The sequence below is a fragment of the Gambusia affinis genome, linkage group LG06 (genome assembly GCF_019740435.1).
Source record: "Gambusia affinis linkage group LG06, SWU_Gaff_1.0, whole genome shotgun sequence".
NCBI classification, from domain to species: Eukaryota; Metazoa; Chordata; class Actinopteri; order Cyprinodontiformes; family Poeciliidae; genus Gambusia; species Gambusia affinis.
The window spans coordinates 2,534,903-2,553,280 of record NC_057873.1 but is presented as its reverse complement, the minus strand read 5'-3'; the positions used below and the strand labels follow the sequence as shown (position 1 = coordinate 2,553,280).

The 18,378-nt window shown below is 35.6% G+C and overlaps 1 protein-coding gene across 2 annotated transcripts in view; it reads right to left on the bottom strand.

Annotated features, from left to right (window-relative positions):
* Positions 1-4,861: 4,861 nt before the first annotated feature.
* Positions 4,862-18,378, bottom strand: part of LOC122832860 (mitogen-activated protein kinase kinase kinase kinase 5) — a 53,209-nt gene continuing 39,692 nt past the window's right edge. For both annotated transcript variants that reach the window (XM_044120031.1, XM_044120030.1), the window contains exons 12-32: positions 17,539-17,655; positions 17,342-17,423; positions 17,207-17,259; positions 16,817-16,863; positions 16,699-16,740; positions 16,540-16,560; positions 15,742-15,787; positions 14,525-14,678; positions 13,851-13,945; positions 12,968-13,009; positions 12,810-12,888; positions 11,321-11,397; positions 11,185-11,245; positions 9,371-9,473; positions 9,226-9,284; positions 9,005-9,093; positions 7,903-8,080; positions 7,758-7,826; positions 6,447-6,539; positions 6,195-6,321; positions 4,862-5,406 (exon numbers count right to left, since the gene is read on the bottom strand). In XM_044120031.1, the coding sequence (XP_043975966.1) occupies positions 5,310-5,406; positions 6,195-6,321; positions 6,447-6,539; positions 7,758-7,826; positions 7,903-8,080; positions 9,005-9,093; positions 9,226-9,284; positions 9,371-9,473; positions 11,185-11,245; positions 11,321-11,397; positions 12,810-12,888; positions 12,968-13,009; positions 13,851-13,945; positions 14,525-14,678; positions 15,742-15,787; positions 16,540-16,560; positions 16,699-16,740; positions 16,817-16,863; positions 17,207-17,259; positions 17,342-17,423; positions 17,539-17,655 (1,731 nt within the window). In that variant the 3' untranslated portion in view covers positions 4,862-5,309. The remainder of the gene's footprint in view (positions 5,407-6,194; positions 6,322-6,446; positions 6,540-7,757; positions 7,827-7,902; positions 8,081-9,004; positions 9,094-9,225; positions 9,285-9,370; positions 9,474-11,184; positions 11,246-11,320; positions 11,398-12,809; positions 12,889-12,967; positions 13,010-13,850; positions 13,946-14,524; positions 14,679-15,741; positions 15,788-16,539; positions 16,561-16,698; positions 16,741-16,816; positions 16,864-17,206; positions 17,260-17,341; positions 17,424-17,538; positions 17,656-18,378) is intronic.

The following is an 18,378-nucleotide window of genomic DNA, read 5'->3' as shown; positions in this document are numbered from 1 at the left end:
ATTGTTCCCTACCTGGTTGAAAATCTTTGTCATTGTTTTACTTTAAGTACAGAAGCCTCTCCTTTTTATTTCTTCTTCTGTGGTATTGTCTTTAAAATGTTTGCGCCCCTTTGGCCCCCCCCCTTTTGTCATATTGTCCTGTGGGAGAGGTTTGTACTATTTATTTTTCATCTAAATACATCCAGTTCATTTATAGATCTATTAAGTTAATTTTTGTTACGTACTTCTGTTTTGTGTAGGACTTGGAGCGAGCGGCCTACATCACAGTTGTTTTCTTATATTGTTCTCGTCAGAATAAATAGAGAAATCATCTTTTTAAAGACAAACCGTGTCACGGCCTGATCATTTAAAAGCAGCTCAACGCAGAAAGGATCCAGTTACAGAGGCAGAGAGAGAAATCTAAACATTAATCTGGATGTTCAGCCTCTGTGTGCTGCCGTGAGCAAGCTGGGTGATGCTAATCTGGATGGAAACTTCAGCAACTTTATCAGTTTTGTTGCAACATAACCAGGTTTTTCAGGGTAAATCTAAACTTTAGATCTTCAACTGGAAAAAGTTGTTTATTTCAAAGAACTGAGATATTTTAGGCCCATTTAACCCAAAACATATTTAATTTAGAATATTAAACACTACCAGCCCCTTTATGTTGCTGCAGCAAAATGCATTTATATCATAAAACAATGAATGAAGAGACATGAAAATCTAAAATATTAGCTGAACCTCTGAGGTTCTGACCCAAACTGTGAGCCCGGTTGGGTCAAAGTTTCCTGTTTGATAGTCGGTTCTGGTTTCTGTGGTGCATTTTTAATAAGCCAGCAGGTTTTCTGGCATTACTAATTACTGTGTTGGATTAATTTAATGTTTTACCTTCATAATTTTATTCATAACCTGTTTTTGCATGTTTATCATCTTGTGATAGTATCACAGTTTCCATCTGCTTTGGCTGACTCAACGTACTGAATGATGAAATATCCGTCACTAAGCAAAAAGTCACTGACTCTTCAAAATCCCCAAATAAATTAAACTAGAACTTCTGAGTTACATTTTTATTCTTTTCTGTCATAATTATCAGTCAGTTCCACTAATCTATTAGTTAAGCTAATTTTTAGCTTAGCACTAAAGCTAAGTTAAAAAAGAAAAGACATCTTTCTCATTTTAGTGGAAATATTTCCAATCAGTCAACCTGGAAAACTTCATTACAGTCAGATGACTTGCAGCATTAGGTGGGGGAGGGGCATTGATGCTCTGCAGAAGAAAAGCAACAACATAAATAAAAATATTTGCTTTTGAAGCTGATTTTTAAAAATAACATCATAAGTAAACAGAAAATAAACTAAAAATCTTCATGTCATGGTTTAAATTCTCTTTAATCCTATTTAACGTTTTACAAAGCTGCAGATATAAAACACAAACATTCCTCTAAACCAGAGTAAACTTCTTCAGTTTTAACCCTAAATGTGTTTTATTTTTAAATACGGTTTCTATGGTAACTAACAGTATAACTTCAACTTTAGCTTATGCTAGTAGGAATATGTTCATGTTTTTAGTTAAAATGTGTGATTTAAGTACCTAGATACTTTTATCCATTCTAACAAAAAATGTTTTTACCTTATTTTATAATTATTTCCAAATATATTGCGTGTGTTTGTTGTTGTTGGTGTCAGAGATCAGGTAAAGAGTTACGGTTCACAACAGGCCCAATAATTTAACAGTAGAGCAGCTCTGATGTCAGAGTCTGAGTTCAGTTGACTGTTCAGGTTCAAAGTTGTGCTACCGTGTTCTTTAAGGTCTCCGTGTTATTTTGTTTTATTACTTTTGCATGCTTCTTGTGAAGAGCTCTAATAGGACGGTGTGTACAGCAGTGTGTTGAGGCGGGTCGGTTTTCCAGCTGTCTGGCTCTGGTCTGCTCACCCATACACTCGCCCTTTCAGGCTGAATACAGAAGTGATTCCATGGTAGTAGAAGGGTGGCAGGTTCATTCAACCTAAACACTTTCAAACAGACAAAAAAGAAGAGAGAGACAAGTGATTCAATTTTGTACTCGAGGAGAGAAAAAGAGGAGAGTGTGATTTTTACATTCTCCAAATTCACTCTGAGGTTTGTAGAGACACTTATCAAGGGCACATATACACACACGAGTTTTTATACACATTACATCCTTCACTTTTACACAAAGGCTTTTGTAGAAATAGAAACTTAGCTGATGTAAGACATCAGGCGACCACTAGGTGTGTCTCACATATAAGGAATGGATCGTCCGTTTTTGATCAGATGCTGTGTAAACCCGCTGATATTTCACTTCACAACAAATTAACCTGTGAGGGTAAGTGTCTCTTTTTTAGCACTAAGAAAGAATAAAAGAAGTAAAATGATTATTCTGTGTTGGCTGATTTGCTGTTCGTGTGCTCACACATTTCTGGTCCATCCGGTTTTAATTGTAACAATTGGTAGCAGAGGATGGTTCCATGTTGAGACACGAGCAGAGATTGGACGAGACGTTTAAGGCAAACAGCTTTCTGGAACAGCACACGGGCGTTGGGCACGAATAATCAGGTCAGGAAACTTTCTTCCTTAAACATGAACCCTTGTGCTGTTTCTTTGGGCTGTCTAAACTCCATATATCAGCCGTTGTTCATATTGAGTTCTGGGTTGTCTGATTTGTCAGTCATGTTCGTACTGCTTTCTGCTGGTTGGTCAAAGTCTTTTATTATTCATAGGAGCAAAATACGGTTAAGTTTATTTATGTATTAAAAAAGTGTTTTGGGTGACTGGAAAGCAGTAAGAATTGGCCGTCTTCCCCTTGCGTCGGACGTGACGGAGGTACAGGCTGGGTTTTGTCGGTTTACCCCCAAGGAGTACTGCCCTCGACAAATAACGCGTTAGCCAATCTGAGTCAGCTTGAGAAACGCAAAAGTGGTGAAAGCTGTCCGCATAGGATGAAGATATAAGATAACAGTTTAAGGTTTATCACCATCTGATCCTCAGATGAAATATAAGTAAAAGTAGAAGTACAGAAATATACGTATAAAAAAGTAAAAGTGTTGAAAAGTGTTGTCATCGAGGACTAAAATAGGAAGCTTTAAAGAGTGTGGATCCATTTCTGTGTTCTATGTAAATGTCGGTGTGTGTGTCAGACTCTGCCGTCCAGCAGACGCTTTTGCTCATACGTCGCTTTTCTATTTACTTTAATGTGCTTTGAAACCATGGTTGGCGTTTGGGAACTGTAATTTGGGGAAAAGTCTTTAATTTTATCTGCTGTGTTGGTTTTCTCGCTGCCGTGCGAAGAGTAAAAAGGCAGAGAGAAGAGAAGAGATGATTTCTGGCTCTGAACATGGCGGATGAGGTCGACAAGGAGAAATACGATTCAAAGTGGGGCAAAGGGCCTTGGATTACACTTGGTGAGTAAATAGACGGACTAATAACTTATCTGGCAGAACATAACGAATTTCAGAATAAGGGGGAAGAAGGAAAACTGCAAAAAAGATGAAATGTCTGGTGGAGAAGAAAGGAGGCGACTTGTTAAACAGACAGCCATTGGGAAAATACTTGCTGCAAGGGATAATTGATTCTAAAAAAGTATTGATAGACGCAATGGAAAAGCAGGAAGAGGCAGGAGTTTTCACTAAAAGAGGCTGCAGAAAGAAACAGTCAGAAGGCAGAGACAGAACTCAGGCAGAGTGGGAGCCTTTGGCTGGCAGAGTTAGACCTGTTAACATCAGGCATGACTCTGGCTATGGGTGATTTTAGAGCAATAATGAGCAGATCTATGTCTGGAATGGTCATGAAAGAGCTGGAGAATGCAGCAGGGACACAAAATGTAAATAATTCAACTGCAGTTCACCAATTCATCACGCCTTTGGCTCGAGCAATAAAACAGCAGTTTCCTCCAGCCACCACAGCTCCTATTACTAAATTTGAGTGGGATTGGGTCACCCAGTGGCACCGAACCGGAGCAGCTGGGAAACCCGCGGTCCAATTAAAACACACGGAAAACAATAAAACAACACAAACCACGGCGCACCAGGGATGTTGACAGAAAAAAAGAGTAAATTTCAGCCAAAGAAATTAAAATTTTCTAGTGAACATTTGAAAAGTTCAAAATTTGACAGGAAAAAAATAACATTAATAATTTGAGGAAAAAACCCGGAAATTTTGAGTTTGAAACGTAAAAAAATGGCTGAAAATTTGAGATTAATCTCAGAAATTTTCTGAGAAAAAAACGTGGAAATTTCTGATGTTGGAAAGTAAAAAAATGTGTTAAAATCTCTTGATTAGTCTGAGAAGTTTTCTATAGTTGGACATTTTTGAGTTGCAAAAGTTGAAAATTTGCTGGAAAAAAATTGGAAATTTTGAAATTAATCTGCAAAAATTTCTACAAAAAACTTTGACATGTGTGTGAGACCCAACAGTGTAAAAATTTGCTAGAAAAACAAAATATTATTTTGTTACTCTGAAAAAACATTGAGAAAAAACTTCGAAATTTCTTAGTTTAAGAAGTAAAAAAAATGCCAGAAGTTTAGATTAATCTCATAGTTTTATGTTTTCTAGAAAAATATCTGCAATTTCTGAGTTTCAAAACTTGCTAAAAAATACAAAAAATGTTAGATTAAGACAAATTTGAGAATATTATCAATTCTACAATGTGGAGCTAAATTGGAGCTATAAGATTTGAAACCAAAAAAAAATTGAAAGTGCAAAGTTTTTAAACTGAAAAAAGATTTGAAAGTGAAAAAAGTTCAAAACTACTTTTCAGATTCACAGTTTTGTAAATTTATTTATTTTTTTTAAACAAACTTTGTGGCCCCAATGTAGCTCCATACGGCTCCTCTCCCATCCCTTTAAATGACTCTCAGCCAGCCTCTTGTATTATTTACCTTTATTAGAGTGTAACGGCAGTAACACACACACACAATGCAACACTGACACACAAGCTCAGGTCACACAACGCAGCACAGCAGCTTGTTTGTGGAAACGTACGGAAGCCATTTTGTCAGTCCCTGCAGGCGGTGATCAATAACACTGTGCAGAAGGAGGCTGCAGTGGGACCTTCCTTCTCTCGGTTTCAGGGTTTTCTCAGAACTCTGGCGTCTCCAGAGTGGAAAAGAGCATAAATAAAGAGCAGGTGCCCTCTGACCGAGGGAGAAGAGCTGCAAACCATTTCCTTATGTCGTCACTTCCTCCTCTGCCTCGAGATGAGATGCTGGGACAGCTGCAGCAAATGTTCAACAAATGTTCTGCCTGCTGTTTTTTTTGTCTGCTTTTCATTTCCAGCTGATTTCTGGGAAACAGGAAGTGGTCGCGGCGGAGCGTCAGGGCAGCAGGACGTAGTTCTCAGCGACTTCCAGGAGGTAAAGGTTGGAGAGTCCGAGCTGGTCCTCGACCTGCCGCGTCTCCAGCACCACCATCCTGCAGGACAAAACAAATTTAAACAATTTAACTAACTAAAACTAATTAACACGCAAAATTCAAACACTTTCTAGAGATAAAAACAACAAAATGATCTAATAAACACAGTTTTAACTCACTATCATATGATTTAATTTATTATTAACAGTCTTGTGACTGTAAACTAAAATATAACTAAATGTATTTGTTTTGAAATACCAGTTTCAATAATGTTGCTAAACATATGAAATGAAAGAACCTTTATTTCAAGAGCAAAGAAACACAAAATACAAAAAAAGTCACAAAACAACAACAACAAAAAAAGAGTTCTTGCTAAATCTTCTGGCATTTAGTAAATAAAACAAAATTTTGTGATTCCAACTGTCCTAAAATAAGAAAAGTTTATTTTATCTAACTTCAGACAGTGAGAAAAAAAGTATTTATTAGTGCATTAAAATATTTTGTATCCAAATTTAGGCTTTTGATCAAACATTAGAGTTGCACAGATGAAATGTTCTTTGTAGGGGAGATATTCTGTGTTTCCATTTTATAGCACAACTTTGTCACCTTCAGTTATTATAAAAATGCTCAGTGGGTGCAGAAAGTATTCAGAGCCCTTTAAATTTAGCTAAAATAAAAAAGTTCAAATTATTTCCCATGAACAAACACCGACAGAAAAGCCCAGAAATGCAGAACTTTCTGCAAATGTAAGAAAGTTTCTGTATTATTGTCATAAACAGAAACCAACATGGCCGCCGTCCCCCAGCGACTCTGTAATTGGAGGGAGCAGCAGCAGGTGAGCCGCCTACCTGTCTGACTTCACTATCCTGTAGATCTTCCTGTGATCCGTCATTTCGTCCAGAACCTCAGTGAAACTTTTCGTTCTCCTCTGCCAGCCGTGACGCCAAACAGCCAAAAGAGTGTCTTCAAAATACACTGGAGAAAAAAAAGTACTTTAAAATGTTTACTTATTCATAAAGTTTAGAACATCTGCATGGGTCCAACGAGAATAATAATAGTTAATGATCAGTATTTATCAGCTGATTGATGGATTTTCTCACCTATAGATTCAACGTCATGAGAGAAAATGGTTTCCTGAGGTGAATGTCGGTTCGTCTTTATCTCTCCTTCCAGGCTGACGACTTGAACCGACCCTGCAGAAAAAACAAGAGTTAAAACACCACAGAGGCAGGAAACGGAGGATCCACCCACCAGAGTTCAGACGACAGAGTGAGAAGAAAAATGAAAAAGAACAGAAAAAATTATAAAGTGGAAAATAAAAAATAAAAAGAAACAAAGAAGAGAAAAAGGAAAATAAGAAAAAGTGAAACAAAAAATAAATTAAAGGAAAAATCGAAATAAAAAAATAGAAAAAGGATAAAAGAAAAATAGAAAAAAAACTGATTAAATAAAAAACTGAATAAGTAGAGGAAAGAAAATAAAAATAGAAAAAATAAAACAAAAAATAATTTAAGGTAAAACAGAAAAAAAAATTAGAAAGATTTGAGAAAAACTATTAAAGAAAAATATCTGACAAAACAAACAAAACAGAAAAAATTTAAACAAACAGTGAGAAAGAAAAAAGGAAATGGAGAAAAAAGGAACAAAGAAGAAAATACTGATAAAGGTTAGCTGAAATCCAAGATGGCCGACTTCATATTTGTTGTAGAGTGTAGGCGCAAGAGACTTTAACTAGACCTTGGGAAGTTCTACCAAATTTACTACATTTACCATAAATTTAACTGAATAAAGAGAGGAAATTTAATTTCTTCCACAAGTGTTTGTTTATATTTAAACTCAAAAAAGTCAAATTATTTAACAGACGGACAATAATAATAATAATAATAATAATAATAATAATAATAATAATGATAATATTTAGATATAATACATCAGGTCTGGCTGCTTCAGTTAGTTTAAATTACTTTTTACAGTGTGCTTGCTAGTTTTTATTAGTTAATATTAGTTAAATATTCTGTTTAGTTTCAGTTTTTTTATATACTTTGGTAAATGTTTTGGTGCAGAATGGAACAAAGTTAAAGTATTGCGATTATGTATATTTAGTTTGGGTAATGAATATTAGACAGATGACAGTATTTTCAATAAATATCAATAATTACTGTTGAAAGCCAGCTGACTCTGGAGTTTTATCCCAATGTTTGCTGCCGCCATTTTGAGGCCTATGCAGTACAGAGTGCTGTAAATTGACGTAAACTGGTTGGCTAACAAACAGATTCATAGACATAAAAACAAAGGATATTACATCAATAATTGCATAATGTTAGTTTTAGTTTTTCCCCGTTAATTACCGTTTTAATTTATTCCGGTTTTTGTCATGTCGTTAGTGTTACTACGGTAACCGTGGGACTTACTCTCCATGAGCACCAGCAGCGAGTTTCCGTCCAGCTGGATGACCTGGACGACGTCGGGACAAGGCTTCTCTGTGGGGACAGAAACGCCGTCAGCGGCTCGACGCAATGGCTGCTGGGAAACGTCCTGAGGGGAACGGCAGCTCACCCATGCCGGAGTTGAAGAACCAGGACGTGTTGGAGTTCAGGTTGATGTATTCCACGCTGACCGGTGAGCCGGGGCTGCAGCCGCGCGACACGCCGATGCAAACCATGGGGTACTCCTGCTGCGGCGGCACCACCATCTCAAACACCCGCAGGGGGCTGGGCAGCGGGAAGTCGAAATGCTGCAAGGCAGGGAGACAGCGTTCACTCAGACCTCCCCACTGGGAAACATTCAAACGATTAATCGATTATTCAAATAATCTTCAACGAGTGTGCGATCGATTAATCGTCACAATGCGAAAACACAAAATCTTTCCAAGTTTTTTTTTTTGTGTGCCAATTTTCACTTGAAATGAGACAAAATTGACTTACAAGTTCACCTGTTAAGTTCACATAATCTACATTAACAGGATTTACTACTTCTATAATTACACTGCTTATTAATAATATATACTGTATTTCTCATTTTCATTCCTCAGGTGCCTACTGTCACTAAAAAGCTTAAAAAATAAAACATCTGTCTGTAAGTATTTTCTACCCAGAACTTATCAAGTAGCAGTTTCAGTTTTTACCTGGTTCAAATTCTGTAAAAATCTCCCACTAAGCATCAAATTATTGATCAAATTACAGATTATCTCTACGCTGTATTGATGCTAAATCAAAAAAAAAGGCTGGACTTTTCACATGCTAGCATTTTTTAGCTGCAGATGGATCCTTTCCTACAAGTGATCAACTGATCACTAAAGGGTTGTTATTTTATTGGGTTTTAGGCAATAAAATGTTTATTTTCCTATTTGAAAAAATATTTTACTACATTTCTAATATTGCATAAAAAGGTGAAGTAGTTCAATAAAAAATCTGCAGAATGTGCCAAATTTTTTACCCAGTTTTCTAAAGTAAATTAATCATCAGAATAACCGATTAATCATCAGAATAACCGATTAATCATTAAAATAACTGATTAATCATTAGAATAATTGATTAATCATTAGGATAATAGATTAAAAAAATTATTAGTTGCCCTCTAGTCAGATTTTGACCCTCGTTAGCGCATCTCCTCTGAATTCATGTGGTTTATCTGAACTGCGGCGTTTAAATGCGCGTACCTTGATTAGCATGAACTTGTGCATCGGCTCGTACCACTGCAGCAGAACCACGCTGGAGTCCAGAGCGCAGCAGAGGAACAGGTTTCCCCCTGGGAAAACAAAAACAGCACAGACGCTCTGGAGTTTTAATCTGAGACACATCAAAAATCCGTCTTTACAGATACTTATAAATTAAAATTAAATCCAGATCTCCATGCAGCGACGCGGGTTTCCCTGCTCACCGACTGCGCAGGTCTTGCAGCCCTTGGTATCCGGTATTTTGCACGTCACCGCACATTTTCTAAACAAAACACAGTTTAGTGAGGCGAATTCTTCCATCTTTTCACTGGGAAATAAAAAGGCGGATGAAATGAAGCCCTCCGTTACCTTGACAACAGCCTGTGAGTCGGTAAGGGAACCATCCGCTGGTCCTTCCTGGCCTGTTCGTATAATTCTTTTAGTGAGTGTGAGTGAAGCTGCGATGATTTACCTGCAAAACAATCAGATTTATTCACTTTTCTCACAGTTTTAGAGAAATTTGAACAAAATCCACAAAGTTCAGCTGAAGGGAGCTAGCTGCAGCTTAAGGTTGCAGGTTTGATGGTTAACCCCTTAAAGCCTGACTTTATTTATCTACAATGTTATTATTTATGTATTCGCTGTAAATTAATTAGAGATTAGAAATGGGAATATTTCACCCACCATCAGTGTAAATGTAGTTATGATGCTAATTAGATACACCAGACACTTGAGGAATGAAACACTTTTTTAGTAATTATTTTATAGATGCTACTTTTGCTCAAACAAAATGTTGAAATTGAGTCGAATTCTACAAAAATATTTATTACATTGTTTTAAATGCAGTGTCTGCATAAGGTTCTGGGTTGACTTTTGCAATATGAAATGTGCTTTGATTTAAGGCTTCATAATCAAAATATATTCACTGAATTGACTATTTCTACAATTATATTGATTCTTAATATTTTATACTGTATTTATAATTTCCATTCCTCAGTTGCCCAGAGGTCATAAAAAGCTTCAAACTCAAAATTAGAATAAATTTATAATTATTACTGTTTTTAAGTTGAAATATATATATTTTTAGCAAAGGGTTAATTTTATTTACTAAAATGTTCTCGGCCGTTGTACTTCCATGAACCGCATGCAGTTCACACTTTGACCACCAGATGGAAGCAAAGCGCTTCCAACAGAATGAGCGATAATATATCAACAATATATAAAAGTTTGTTTAAATGGGGAGTTTTTTTTTTTTTTTTTTTGTTTGTTTGTTTTTTTTTTGGGGGGGTGGGGGGGGGGTCCCGCCATTTTGTTTCAACAAATCTGTCCTCTGTGTTGTAGCCAGCTGGGAAATTTAGGAATTGTAATTTTTATTTTAGATTTTAGATAAGATTTTCACTTTGTTTTCCATTCAGAAGGGCTACATTTTTTTTATTTTAGGTTTGGAAACCCTGAAATATTTGCTTTCCGTTTGTAAAAATCTGTGGGAAAATGAATGATTGAGATGCTATTGAGATGAGTTGATTATTTTATTCATTAGCTTCACGTTTAATTTGAAATAAAATAAATTAAAAAAAAGGTTTAATAAAAAACAACAATCAATACTGCTAATCATAATAATGATGACGATGAATAAGTTGGCGGAAATGAAGAGATTAGTTAAATCTTTTGAGTTTTTAAGTAAACAAAATGAGAGAAATATTCATATTGATGTCTATTATGCTTTTTATTTATCACTAAAAATGTATTTAATGTATTACAGAAAAAAATAATACAATATTTACTAATCAAACAAAAGATATCAGTAAGTACCTGTCATCTAATAATAGAAAAGCTTAAACAATTATTGTTTAATTTAATGGTTAAACACCAAATATAACTTAATGTGCTTAAATATGCACTTTAAACTCTACAAACAAAAAAAGTTTAACTAATCTGATGAATAAACTGAGTGTAATGCACTGCTTCTCAAAACTGTATTTTTCATTTCTATTCCTCAGACGCCTAGTGTCGCTAAAAAGCATCATACTCAAAATTTTTTAGTGTCTTAAAAAGAACTAGATAAATTGAAAGTTTTGTTATTATTAGAAATAACTTTGTTACGTGTTGTAGAAAACATTAGTAAGTTTGTATGGTTGAATTTAAATGATATTTTGTTGTGATTTCCTGCAGCATGAATTTACCTGACACAGACATGAGGACGTTATTAATGGTGTAAACCCAGGAGCATTTCCCAGGATACAACTGGAAGAGAGGAAACCACGTTAGAACATTTATTTCAGTGTTTTCAGTGTTTAGAGCGTTTAAGGCAGACGGTACCAGCTCCATGGTCGCCTCGGAGCCGTTGAGGTTCAGGGTGTAGATCCCCTCCTCGGCCCCCAGGATCAGGTGCTGCTCTGCAGGACGAAGAGGAGGAAGAGGAGGAAGGTAAACATGTCAACTCATTTTTATTTTGGGACATAAAAAATAACAGAATGTATTTCTGAAACCCTTTAAACTGGTAGATTAAAATAAATAGCTTATTAAAATTAAATAATGTTGAATATTTGTTTACATTGGAGAGTCCACCTTTGATTTCATAACAATAAAAAAAAATATTGTATTAGTACTTATTCAATAACCTTTCATCATGATTTATATATTATTTTCAAAATACATTCAATGAATTTCCTATTTCTACAATAACACTGATTTTTAATGTTATATGCTGTATTTCTCGTTTCCGTTCCTCTGTTGCCGAGTGTCGATAAAAAGCTTCAAACTCAGAGTTACAACAAATTTATAATTATTTAATTATTTTTTTTCTCTTATGAAGCATTTTATAGTTAACTTATAGTACAGCTCTATGCAAATTTGATGTACTATTATGATTAGAAATAACTTTTGGTCATATGTTGTCTATTTTAATGTATGTGAAAAACTTTAGTAAGTCTAAATATATATAAATATGTTTTCACAACTTAGCAATGTGAAAAGCTAAGCAGGTTGGCTTTTAATATAATTAATTTTTAATGATTTTAAAAATTAAATTTTTTAATTTTTAATGTAATTTTTAAAAATATATTTTTTAAAAATCTGTAAAAAATGTTTTTAAAAATGTTTCTATTTAAAAAAAATAAAATTATTTACTTAATTTAATAAATAAAAAAATAATAATAATTCAATTTATTTACATAAATTAAATTATCTTATTCTTTAATAAATATTTAATTTATCTTAATTAAATTAAGATAACTTTTATTATCTTAATTAAATTATCTTAATTAAATTATCTTATTCTTTAATTAAGATTTAGTTTTATCTTAATGAAATTAAGTTAATTTAATTATCTTTTTGTGAGTTTTTGCTATCAAAATCACAGATTGTTTGGCTCTAATTTAAAACTGTATGGAAGAAATTCTGCTCATATTTCACTTCTGTGTGACGATAAAAGTGACTCTTTGTTTCTGGCTGTATTGAACTTAAACGTCTCCTTGACATTAACTGAGGCTCAGGCAGCAGTGGAGCAAAAGAAATATACTGCCACCTGCAGGTGGGAGCTAGAATCACTCAGACCCGGGCATTACTGTGATAAAACAAAATATTTATAAAAATTTAATTTTTTTACTTTTATCTACTTCAGGACTTGAATTTGGATTTCTGTGATCAAATTGGAGGAACTGATTGATGTAATTTAGCGTTTGGAGTCTAGAGGGCCACATAAAAAGCTCTGATGGGCCAGATTTGGCCCCCGGCCGTTAAGTTTGACACCTGCGATTTAGAGTTTAGAGAAACGTAAAACAGCCGGCGGTTCGGGACAGGAAGGAACCTTTGGACGTCGGGTTTTCCCAGGTTGTGGAGCAGTTTATTTTCAGAGGGCAGCCGTGAAAAATCTTTTTAAAATAAACCTGAAGACAGAAAGAGAGATTCAGATTAAAACAAATTAAAATGAGTTTATTAACGAGTTCACACGGAGGAGGAACTCACAGGATGTTTCTTCAATACTGGACTGGGGCATTCTGGGAGATCCTGAGGAACAAAGACGAAGAAAAATCTTTTACAAATCTGAACTGTGCAGCAGGAGAGACGATTAAATCTACCGCTAATATTTCATAATCTAGATTAGCGGTCTGCAACCTGAGACTCGATGGAGCTTCATAACGGCTAAAAAAACAACAAATCATTTTACAAACAGATGTAATAACAACATGCAGATTTTGTACTTGTGAAAAAATGCTATTTTACTTCCTGTTGTTTTCAAGAGGATGTTCTTTTCTAAAAATTAAACTTTTATTTATTCACATCATTCTCTACAAACGTCTTTTTGCAAACCTCTTACAGTATCTGAGGAAGAGGATCAGGACCACAGAAAACAAAAATCTGACTTTAGGTGCAGATTAAAATCAGAATTTGGAGTTTAAAGTTGGATTTATTTTCTTGTGGCTCTAATCTTCCTCCTACGTTTCACCAAGTCAAATTTAAGACTTTTTAAAAATGCAGGCAGGAATGAAACTTAGGAGAGAAAAACACGATAAACAGGCGATGCTGCGATCCTGAAGATCTTAAAATATCATTTTAAAATTTAGAAGACATCTTAAAATGTTTAAGATCTTTATTTTAGATCAATAAATTTAAGGCTGTTTAATGATGCACTGACACCTTACCTTATGTTTTTATTAACATCTTATTGTTTTAATGAACCTGAAAATCATTTTTAAGATGTTTGATGCTTTTTCAAAATCCCCAATGAGTTTCATCGGAAGAGTTTGTCTTTTTTCAGGCGGTAATTTATCTTTTGTAAAGTTTGTTTTAAAGGTTGCAGATCTAAAAACAGATTTGATTTTCCTGAAAACTTCGTCGTCTCTCCAACCTTTGGTTTCCGTCTCCGGAAATCTTTAGGAGGGAGTTCTGGAGGAATCAGGTCTGCTGGGATGTTTTGGATCTGGGTCGGTAACGATGGAGGGTCTGGGCCACAAAAACAGAAAAAAAAACAAAAAAACATTTTTAATAAATCTGAACCGGAGATAAATTTACATATCGACACGAAGATCAATATCGGACGATATTCGTCATTTTTAAACATATTGGTATCGGTCCGATAAAACCGATATTTTTTTCCTTCTTGTTCTCTCTTTCCTTTATCTCCTTCCTTCTTCCATTTTCTTTTCCTTCTTCCTTTTCTCTTTCCCTCATTTCCTTTCCTGAGTTCCTTTTTCTCTCTTTCCTTATTTTTAGCTTCTTTCCTTCCTTTTTTATTTCCTTTGCTCTCACCTTCCTGTCTTACTTCTTTCTTCTTTTCTTTCCTTGTTTCCTTCTTTATTTCCTTCCTTCTCTCCTTTCTTATTTTTCCATTTCTTTTTTTCTTTCTTCTTCCCATCTTTCTCTGCTTCCTTTTCTCTCCTTCCTTCCCTTGTTTCCTTGTTTCCTTCTTTTCTTTTTATTTTATTTTCTTCTTCTCTTTTTCTTATATCTTTCTCTTTCCTCCCTCTCCATCCCTCCATCCGCCTGTGGGATGTTTGCTGCTCCCTGATTGGCTCGGCTCACCTGAGTGTCGTGACGCCCGTGGGTGCGGTGTGGGTCGGACGTGCGTCCCGCTGGAGGTCCGTACGAGCGGGGTGGGGGGACACAGGGATCCGTGTTTCCTGGACCGGTCGTCCTCCGACGCCATGCTCTCCTCTGAACTGGTCCGGGCTTTGGGCTAAACCAAAACAACGACTCGTGAAAACGGATCGACAGAAACAACGTAAAGTCCCGTAACAGAATCCTGAAGGCTTTAACGGAGAAAACAAAACAATAAACGCTTTCAGGTTTTTACTGGTTTCAACCTAAAATATTGAAAAACATTGAATATTTGAGGTTTGAGACGATGTTTGGGGAATGATGAGGCCCAAACATCAACATTTCACAAGCCTGGTATTCTCCTTCAAGATGGTTTCATGCTGGCTGTTTTCTGATCATTTTGAGCTAACAGGCTAACAGGCTAACAGGCTAACAGGCTAGCGAAGGCTGGTGAGGTCAGAGGAGTTTAAGCCAGCTGATTTTTCTTAAATCCGATCCAGGGTGTACTTAGTTTCTCCATGCACATCTTTACCAATTGAGTGAAGTTTGTCCCTCCCGACTTTTTCAAATTTAAACACGTTGGCGTCAAACGTTTGTGCTGTAAAACTGTTTTGTTTGTGCCGCTCTCATTTAAAAGATAAAACCGTTTCCAGAGGTCATGAAAGGTCATCGCCAACATTTTGAAAACAACAGCAGCACAAATGAAAATGTTTTGCTTAACTTTTGTCAACAATATTGTTTGATTTGAGTAATGTGGAGCGACTGGTTGACCTTTAAACTTTCATAAACGTCTTCAAAGCAAAAGCAGCACAAACATTTTTTTTTGTGCTGCACAAACCGTCGAGTTGCTTGACGCCAATTTTGTCTGATTTGAAGGTCTGGAGGCTGGTTGACCTTTCGTGACCTCTAGAAGCTTTTATTAATATCTTTAAAATGTTTCGCAGCACAAACAAAATGTTTTGCAGCACAAACAAAATGTTTTGCAGCACAAACAAAATGTTTTGCAGCACAAACATTTGACACCAATTCTGTTACATTCATGTATTTAAACGAATCTTCGGTAATGAAACTGAAAAATGTGATGTTTTAGAGGTCAGATTTAAAGTCCGGATCAGGTTTATTTTTACCGACACTAAAACCCCGGGGTGTACTTTCTTTTTCTGCTCAGAGAAAATGTTTTCGGCGTTTGGGTCGGTTTTCACCTTTGGAGGAAGCGGAGGAGGAGTTTCATCTTCTGGCATTATGAGACTGTCGGAGAGAGAAACTGGGTCATTAGTTGCCTTGGAAACAAGCCGGCGGAGTTACGATTTATCGCAAATACATCGCAACGTCAGCGTGAAATATCCACATCGTAAAAAAACGAAGGTTATGTCAACTTTTATTTTTCATGTTAATGTAATATTCAGTCAGCTGGACGGAGTCCCGCTCTGGACAGAAACGATGTTGACCAAAAGGTTAAAGGTCACAGAGTGAAGGAGGAGACAGGCAGAGGCCCAAACTCATCGTTAAACAACAAGTGAAAAAATAGTGGAATTAAAGTTACAATATTATCAGAAAAAAAGACAAAATTAGACAATAAAGTGGTAATAATACCAGAAAAAGATGAAATAATAAAAAGAATAAAGTTGTAACATCCACAGAAAAGTCATAAAATTACAAGAATAAAGACAAAAATATTAAGAGAATAAAGTTGTAATAATATGAGACAGAAGTAGCTATTTTGTGAAAACATATTTATATAAATGAGGAATGTTGATATAAGGAAAATCTTAACCTTTTATCACATTATCATAAAATTAAAATCAAAAACAGAAAAACTTTTCTCTGTTGACTCTGGTGAAGATAAAATGCAACTTTTAAAAAAAGTTCTGACTTTCTTTTGGTCATATTGAGTCTTGATTATCATAAAAATATGACTTTATTCTCGAATTAAAGGAAAACTGTGTTGTACAGGCTTTCTAACATCATGCAGCAATAAAACATAAGTTTGTCCGTCTCACCATGAAGGCTGCATCGTTGGTCTGAAGGGGCAAAGAGAAAAACAAAATATAAATTTAATGCTTTTACAACCAAAAACTTTTAATTAAACACCCAAAAATAAACGTAGAGCTAAAAAACCAGATTGCTGTTCTAATTTTTTTATTTTGTTATTTCCTCACATGTCCACGTCGTCGTAGTCGTCCGAGTCCGAGTCCTGATCCCTGAGAGGTGAAACGTTAATCAGTTTATTGCAGATAAATTGCTTTGATTTGGGATTTAATGGGATTAATTCGTTACCTCGGCGGGCTGTTGATGCTGCCTGTTGATCCTGATGACGGCGTTAACTGTGAAAAACACAAATAAAACCCAACATGTCTCACTTTTAGATAAAACATATCAAATGTGTCTGGACTATCTGATGAAGGTAAAACTTTTCTTCCAACTTAAAGTGGACATTTAATGAAAAATTAAATCTTTCTCCCTTTCAATTGCAAAATTCAGGAGGCCCTGATCAATGTGAACACATGATCAATATTATTTAATGTTAAAGAAACACAATGCTTACAGAGACAGCTATTTACTAATAACAGTTTTGATTGATATATTCTGGTGCAACCGGCCCTTTAAGAAAACTCAGAACAAGAACAGACGAGGAGAAACACAAAGAAACTGGAACTGAAATCGTACCGTTACGTTTGGTGATCCGGTCTTCATCGGCCTCTGGGTGTAAATCTGTTCGACTGATCAGACAAAGATGGTTTTAAATCTGTCCAGACAGGCGACCAGTGAAACCAAAAGACAAAAACGGAGCGGGTTTCTTACAGCTGATGTCGGAGTTGGTCCTCTCGGCCCGGTTGTGTTTGTTGATAGACTGGATTCTTCTTAACGACGCAGGAGGCGCCACCTTAAATCACAAAGAAATTAAACAAAAAAGCTGGAAACACACAGAGTTTCAGAGGAAGGAGCTAATCAGCTGATCTGAGAGCGCTGTGTTTAATCCCTGAGCGTCTGATCCAGACCTCCATGTCGTCGTCCTCCGTCGACACGCAGCTCTTGTGTTTCTCAGGATTCTTGAACTTGTCCAGCAGATCCAGAGTCAGTTCCTGTTTCAGACACTGCTGGGTCAGAAACGGATGCTGCACAAAAAACAGACAGAATAAACATCAGGGGATCTGAGGAAGCAAAGCTGCAGGTTAGCAGTAAATCAGGGGTGTTCAAAGTGTGGCGTGGGGGCCAACTGGGGCCCCTGGGGTGATTTCATGTGGCCTACAGCTGCCATTCAAGAATTACACCATGTTCCAAATTATCATGCAAGTGATATTTTCTCAGATTTCCTTAAATGGTCAATGCAAATGATGGTCAGTATAATTTTAAAGTCATAAACTATTACAGTATAAATCTAATTTTACTGATTAAAGCTCCCCATGAGAACAGGATTTGTTTCAAAAATAAAAAACTCTAAATGAACTGATCCAAATTATCAATAATTTACTAATATTAATAAATAAGTTCTAGTTCCACTGGGAGATTATTTCACTTCAAACATGAAGAAAATGTCTGGTTATAAATTAATCTGTAATTAATCTTTAGTACTTTTTCATCAGGAATTATTCACTTAAAACAAACTCAAATATTTCTGAAAAGTTACTTATAAGTTAGTCTTGCCTTATTTTTAGTGTACTAAAATATTTATTAGTGAAACAATCTGGGAATGGAGCTGGTAGCTTTTCATCAACATTAAAGAATTATTGAGTCTAAATAAAATCCTATTTCTGGCTGAGAAGATATTTATAAGTCGGTTTTGTCTTAATTCAAATGTTCAGAGATATTTGCACGAGAAACTAGACTAAAGGTACTTG